Source organism: Mus pahari, chromosome 17 (genome assembly GCF_900095145.1).
Source record: "Mus pahari chromosome 17, PAHARI_EIJ_v1.1, whole genome shotgun sequence".
NCBI lineage: Eukaryota > Metazoa > Chordata > Mammalia > Rodentia > Muridae > Mus > Mus pahari.
Genome location: NC_034606.1, coordinates 47,884,948 through 47,892,251, shown reverse-complemented (window position 1 = coordinate 47,892,251; position 7,304 = coordinate 47,884,948). Strand labels below are relative to the sequence as shown.

Here is a 7,304-nt window from a genome sequence, read left to right as displayed (position 1 = left end):
GGAATTTGAACTGTTATTTTCCCATTTATATACATTTTTCTCTCATTCATTCATTCATCTTTCTTCCTCCCCTTCTCCACCCCTTCCCTCTACTTCCTCCTCTTCCTCTTCCTCCTTTTTTTTTTTTTTTTTTTTTTTGAGATAGGTTCTCATGTATCCCATCTGTGCCTCAGATCCATTGTCACCAAGGATAACCTTGAGTTGATCCTCCCCTTCTCTGCCTCCCAAGTGCTGAGATTGTAGGCATGCACCTCCCTATTTAACCTCATTCTCCCTGTTGACAAGTTTTCATGCTGTCTGAACTGTTCACCCTGGCTTGAGCTTGGGCAGTTAAAATCTTGAGTGAAGCACTTGCTTGTCTCATGTTACTTGTTACATGAGAACATCTGGTTTCCTTCATTTGAAGCTTCTCTTAAATGGGGATTCCCAAGGGTCAAGTTGGGGGGGGGGTGTTGTTTTGAATGGGGTATTGTACAATAATTGACTATCTTAGTCAGTGGCTGGGTAAACAGTGGTCTCCCATATAGACACTGTGTTCAGAAACAGAAGCTTGCATACCTAGATGGGTAACCACTTTGACTCCAGCCATACTTCATTTGTACCCTCAAGTATCAGCTGTGTTAATAGCCAGGTTCCCAACAGCAAGGCCTTTTCGATGCTGCTCCTGGCTCCCAGTCTACTTTCTGGTACAGTTTCTCAGGTGTAAAGCACACTGCTCACTAGAACATTCCTCAGTTATGGTACACAATAACTGTACACTTTTCTAGTCCGTGGTGGTATCTGCAGCCATATGTGACTGTTGAGTACTTGAAATATAGATAGTAGGGGAGTGTGCATATGTGCGTGTTTTCAAGACAGGGATTCTCTGGGTAGCCCTGGCTGTACTGGAACTTCCTCTGTAGACCAGGCTGCTTCGAACTCAGGGATCCACCTGTCCGTGCCTCCTGAATGCTGGGATTAAAAGTGTACACCAAAACTACCTGTTGGAAATTAAAAATTTTAAATTTAAAGTAAAATAGCTGTATAGGACTCAGAGCTACTTTAATGAAGCTCAGGCAGTATGGTTAGATTCTTAGGAAGGGCACTAGGAACACCTTTCTTCTAATGGAAGCTTGCCAGACCACCTCTTCAAAAGCCAGGCCTCCTTCATTGAGGGTAAGTAAAAGTGATGCCTGTTAAGTTTCTTTTCCAGCCTTGTCATGTGCCAACCCAAATGCCTCAGCCCCATCCCTACCCCCATTAATCTGATAATGTCTATTTAACAAACCTAGCCAAGTTTCCAGCAAGAGAGGGCTTCTGTTTGTAGGTATGGTATGACTCCTGCCCTCTGGCTCTGCCACAGCTGATGTGCTCTGCAATTCCAGAGTATAGAGATGGTATCAAAGATGCAGCTTTCTAAGCTGCAGACACTTTAGTCTTTTTTGTTGAACCAAGTTACAAAGACCTAGAGTCCACTGCTCTGCAGGGATAGATTTTGCGCTATTAGATGGTCTCAATAGTTCTATTCTGTGTAATATGTCTTATATTTAAGGAAGGTGTGTTCATGACTGATTTCTGTTTGTTTGTTTGTTTATTTGGGTTTAGTTTTTTTGAGACAGAGTTTCTCTTTGTAGCTCTGACTGTCCTGGATAGCTTTGTAGATCAAAAATGGCCTTGAACTCAGAGATTGACCTACCTGTGCTTCCAAGTGCTGGCATTTACGGTGTATACCACCACACCTGACTTGACTGACTGGTTATTTAATTCATAATCAAGATCAGTCCCTGGATTTAAGAGTGGATTTATTGGTGGAGTAAAAAAGAGTATAACATTTTCATCTTTGCCTTGCTGCCAGCAATCAGATTTTTTTTTTTTAAATAATTATTTTTATATGTGTGTACATTGTAGCTGTCTTCAGACACACCAGAAGTGGGGCATCAGATTCCTTTACAGATGGTTGTGAGCCACCATGTGGTTGCTGGGAATTGAACTCAGGACCTCTGGAAGAGCAGTCAGTGCTCTTAACTGCTGAGCTATCTCTCCAGCCCAGCACCCAGGTCTTTAAAGAACTCTCAAAGCCTCAGGAAAAACTTTCTGCTGGGATGTCTCCATGGAAGTAGAATCTTTGTTTCTGGAGGTTCTGTGACTCCTGCCATTCCCCACCTGATGTAGTCCCACCTTTCTGACATTGTCATTAAGTTTTTTGTGTTGTTTGTTACATTACAGGAGAGTTTGACTCCAGGTAGAGGATACAGTAACAGGAACGTGAGTTTTGATTCTGGGAAAATGTTTAATGTATTAATACAAAACCCACAACAATTAAGACAAGGAATAAGGCTGTGTTGCTCATTAATAATTCTTGCCTAGAAGAGAAACACAGCTGGAAATTTCACTCTCTGCTGCGGGCTGTTTGAGTAGTAGGGGGAGAGCCAGGATAGGTCATGACAAAACACAAGGATGTGGCCTCTGCTGAGAGAGGCTCTCAGCACTGCAGAGTCATTTCTGGGGCATGCCATCCCCTCTTAGGTGGTTCAGAAGTGGCCACAATGCTGTAGTGTCCGTCTACTACCACGATGAGGTAGATCGCAACTGGTCTGGTGACTCTCTAGTACCCAAGAATCCAGAGAACATCTTAGACCCCTCTCTTGCTTCTTCTGTTTTATCATTGAAGTTACCATCTTCATTCAACTTGAGTTCTATATGGATGTTGTACCTGAGCTTTATAGAGATTGTTAAGAAACACCCTTGCCTTTAAGCTTAGAGGCTAATGAAAGTAGCATTCTCTCCGAGGGTTGGTATGGAGGTGATAATTCGTTTCTGGAAGCCATTTTGTTGACTGGACCACTTTGTGAGTCTTTTCTAGCTCATGGGAATTCTGACTAGGCTGTGTGAACTGCAAGGTAGTTCCAGAAAAAGAAAATCAGGTGATTATCACTGGGTGACATGTGGGGACCAGGCACCCGCCAGAATCCTCAGGTGGGGATTTCCCTGGAATTCTCTGTACTCTCTACCCTTACCTCATCACCAGGGTGGTTGATGCCATAGAGAATCTCCCTGTAGCCCCTAGCTTCTGAGTTTTCTGCCTATGTCCTGACTTCTGCTAAAAATGAAATTACAGTTCCTGATGATTCAAAGATTTGTATGAGAATAGAAAAGAGGAATTGTCTGTTAATGTGCTGAAAGTGCAGATGTGGGCACATTCTGTAAGACTTTTTTAGGAGATTTCATCTCCAGAGGTAATAATACTTACATTGTTTTATTTGTGACCTTTTTTTTTTTTTTTTCTTTTAACTCAGAAAAAGCATTTTCTAACTTTAGGAAACATTTTATTAATGGACTGTCACAACTGGTTATACTGTTTTGTCACTGAGGACAAACATATGTGCCTTTCTGATGGCGTCTTTTGCAACTGATACAGTCCCTATAACTGGTGGTTTTGTAAACCTTGTGGCATTACGGTGGCCAAGTTTCATGGGCCATGTTTGACTGGGCCTAGAGACTGGTGGTACAGTGCTGCTGGGGCTCAGGTGAGGACAGAGGGCTTCCATGAGCTCCAGTTGTCTGTCTCCTGCTGTTCATAATCTCACGGGCAGATTGGAGCAGCAGGAGTTTTGGTCATGCTATGTGCTGGTAGGTTTTAAATTAATGCATTATATTTACTGCTATGCTTGTTTCATGCTGGAGGAGGGGCCTGGAAGTTAGTGATAACTGATGAGTTCTTGGGCCTTGATCTAAGAAAGCTGATAGGTACCCTGTAGATGAGATGATCTGAGACTCCAGAGGCAGATAATACTTGTGAGCCAAATTCCACCACTATCTTAACTGATTTGTTTAGGATCCTGAGGGTCTGAGAAGTTTTCATTTATGTGTTCCTCAGCTTCTTCTATACAATTACACTTAAAATCTGTGGCTATATAGGCTGCTAATCTAGATTTCATTTAAACTGGTTAAATAGTAAACTTAATAAGGTAAGTGCCTGAGAGCTCTCTGAGAATGTGTGATTAATATTTATTAACATTCTGCCACCATGTGCTGCATCGGTAACCTGGCTGTCGGTCTGTCAGAGTTGTGATGTACAAAGTGAACTCATTAATTAGATTTATCTGCCCTGCTCCACACACTACCACCTTTGTGCAGTAAAGCTGGACTTCTTGGAGGCACACATATTCTTGCTGCCATCAGGAATGCTTGTCACCATGTTAAAAGTTGGAATATATCTTTTTTTTTCTCCAGAGATTAAAATCACCCTCATGGGACTTTGTTTTCCCTCTGAAGTATTCAGTGTGGGTTGTGTAATTTAGTATCTTGTGTCTTTGGAGGCTGTGGGGTGCAAGTGACAGCAAGAATTTCAGGCTTACCTTTCTAACTTGAATACTGAGCTGTCTCTACAGAGGGGGAAAAGGGTCACTGTATTTCCGGCGGTTTTTAAAGAGGCTCTGCATTGATCCTGTGGAGTTAGCTGAACACTATGCTGGAAATTAACTTTGACTGTTATTATTGTCATTTTAGACATACAGAGAAAATTTTAAAAAAAAATTTTATTTTATATATGTGAGTACACTGTCACTGTCTTCAGGCACAACAGAAGAGGGCATTGGATCCCATTACAGATGGTTATGAGCCACCATGTGGTTGTTGGGAATTAAACTCAGGATGTCTGGAAGAGTGGCCAGTGCTCTTAACCTCTGAGCCATCTCTAGCCCAAGAAAAAAATTTTAATGGAAACCATCTATTTTCTTTAAGAGAGCCACGGCTACATCTTTGTAGAATTCTTTTAAGGCTTTTCTTTTAATGAATATAAAACACTTTAATGAAATTTAGGGCTGGAGAGAAGGCTCAGTGGTTAAGAGCACTGACTGCTCTTCCACAGGTCCTGAGTTCAATTCTCAGCAACCACATGGTGGCTCACAACCATCTGTAAGGGGATCCAATGCCCTCTTCTGGTGTGTCTGAAGACAGCTACAGTGTACTCATAAATAAAATAAATAATAAACCTTTAAAAAGATTTAAAGTTTATTTATACATTTATATGTCCTGGTTGTTGGGGTGATTTTTGTATCACAGTATCATGGTTATTTACCCATAGCATCAACCACTTAAAAATACTAGGGTTTGTTTTTTTTTTTGTGACTGATCCCATGTTAATGTACCATAGATTATTTTGGATGTCACTAATGTTTTCCTATTAGGAACTACAGTGTGGTCCAAGAAGCAAAGAATATGAGGAAAACAATTGCATGTCTAAGATACAGATCTAAATGGTGTTAAATGTTCAATGACTTGAAATCCAGGCACAGCCAGAGCTCCTGGAAGGGAGTATAGGGTCTCCAGACACCGTGTGAGTGCCCCATGGCAGTTCCCTGCATAATCCACTAAACATAATACAGCTAGGGGGAATACATGCATGTCTAATGGCCTCTGGCTTCTCCACGACTACTGTTGGTTTATTTTATCTAAACAGAGTGTTACATATATACATTTGGAATTAGGAAGGAAATAAATCAGTATTGAGGCCTCTTACATTTATGTGTATCTGTCCAACCAGTATAGCCATACTTAGGTAAGTATACATTCTAATCTGACTGTCTTGTTTTGTAGATTGTTTGCTGCATGAGGAGAATTTCTCGGTGAGGTGCCCCAAGCACAAGGTGAGTCACTGACCCCTGCACTCTCAGTGGGGCTGGCTATGTAGCTGGGAAATAGGGGTAAGCCCCAGACATTGGGAGGCTTCATCCTTGCTTGTCCCAACATGCTTTAGCTGTAGCCTTCTCCTGGCCTTTGGAAGGTAGAGTGTCACTGAACTGAATGAATCCCTGGGGAATGGGCCCAACAGCCTTTATGGTAGGTTGGGAAGAGGTATAGTTTTTTGAGGGGAATGTCTGTGATTTAGGAATAATTAAAATATCAGACCCAGTAAAACTATTACTGCTTTGTACTTGAGTTTTAGTAGAACTCTATCTAGTTTGTGGATCTGGTTAATGAGTTGGTGCAAGGCCTGGTCTAGAAACCTCTCTCAGACTAGTCAGTAAGGCCAACTCCAGAGCCTAGGAGAAGCCCTCATTCGCTCTCAAGTAGTGCAGCAGAAGCAACCCAGCAGTGTATAGGTGATGGCTGCTGCCAGCCCATTTCCCAGTGTGTTGAATGTTCACTTCCTTTAAGAAAGGTGAAAAGATGAGACTTGTACCCATTTCTGGGGTACAACAGAAAGCATGGGATGGGATGAAGGAGGAGGGCAAGGGTGGAGCCTTCTGCTGCCCTGTTGCCCAGTTTCCTGTACTTGGATCTGTGTAGCTGAGGTCGCACTGACACCTGGTGGTCACTGGCTGCTCAGTCTCCAGATAGGGCTGGAAAATACCAAACAAGTCATCTTTAGAGGACTGTCCTCAGAATGTTCCTGACAGATTATGCTGCTTTTAAGGATAATTCTCAGAGATGGGTCTTAGGATCAGACAGTATTCTCTTTATTTTTACTTATAATCACGTTTTACCTCAGCAGGCCCAGTCTGGGTGCCTCCTGTTTGTCATTCAGTACTGACTCTGCTTTTTATTTCCTTTTCCATGTGCCATTCCTGTCCTTACGTCTACCCTTCCTGGTTCCCACACACTGTATTTCCTGTTCTGTCCCTTTTGTCTTGTCTCTTGGCTTTGGCCGGCATCAGCCTCCCCTTCCATGCCCTCTCCCCCCCTTGCAGAACAAGACCGCAAAAGGCAGCCTCAGCACAGAGCAGTCCGAGCGGGGGTGAGGGGGGAAGTGTGCACGTGGGAATGGACAGCAAGCACAGGTGAGTTGGGGCCTGCTGAGCTCCCACCACCTCCTCACCCAGCTCCGTGTGTGTCTGGCCTCTGGCCTCCTAATGGCTCTAGGCTGCACCACCAGCATTTAGTCATGTGGATTAATAAAGCAAGAACAAAACAGCTTTTTATTTGTTATTTAGCTTCCTGAATGTCGGCAAGAAGGTGGCAGACTCTTCGGAGCTGACCGCCCGCTGCTGATCGGAGTCAGGGTGGCTTTCCTAAAGTCAGCCCTAGTGAAGAGCTGACGGGCGAGCCTACGAGTTACGGTCTTAAAGGCAGAGCTTCTAAGACAACCCTGTGGGTAGGGATTTTCTGCCAGGAGCCTGGTCTTTTGACTCTTGTCTTAGAGGAATCTAACCAGTGGTCACTTTAAAAACAAAACAAAACACCCCTTAAATTTTGGTAAGGCTTATATACTATGTTTTTTTTTTTTCTTTTGAAAAGAAAAAACAGACAGAATATTCTCCAAATTGTATTATTTGTAATCCCACTCCAGTATTGTGAAGAATTCTTTTTTGTTTATTAAAAAA

At 42.7% G+C, this 7,304-nt stretch overlaps 1 protein-coding gene across 5 annotated transcripts in view; it reads left to right on the top strand.

Moving 5' to 3' along the window:
* Tcf20 (transcription factor 20) overlaps positions 1-7,304 on the top strand; it is a 171,502-nt gene that overhangs the window by 158,837 nt on the left and 5,361 nt on the right. For 3 of the 5 annotated variants that reach the window (XM_029547803.1, XM_029547804.1, XM_021216152.2), the window contains exons 4-5: positions 5,578-5,627; positions 6,639-6,761. In XM_029547803.1, coding sequence (XP_029403663.1) covers positions 5,578-5,627; positions 6,639-6,722 — 134 coding nt within the window. In that variant the 3' untranslated portion in view covers positions 6,723-6,761. The remainder of the gene's footprint in view (positions 1-5,577; positions 5,628-6,638; positions 6,762-7,304) is intronic. The other 2 variants (XM_029547806.1, XM_029547807.1) reach the window with 2 other exon arrangements.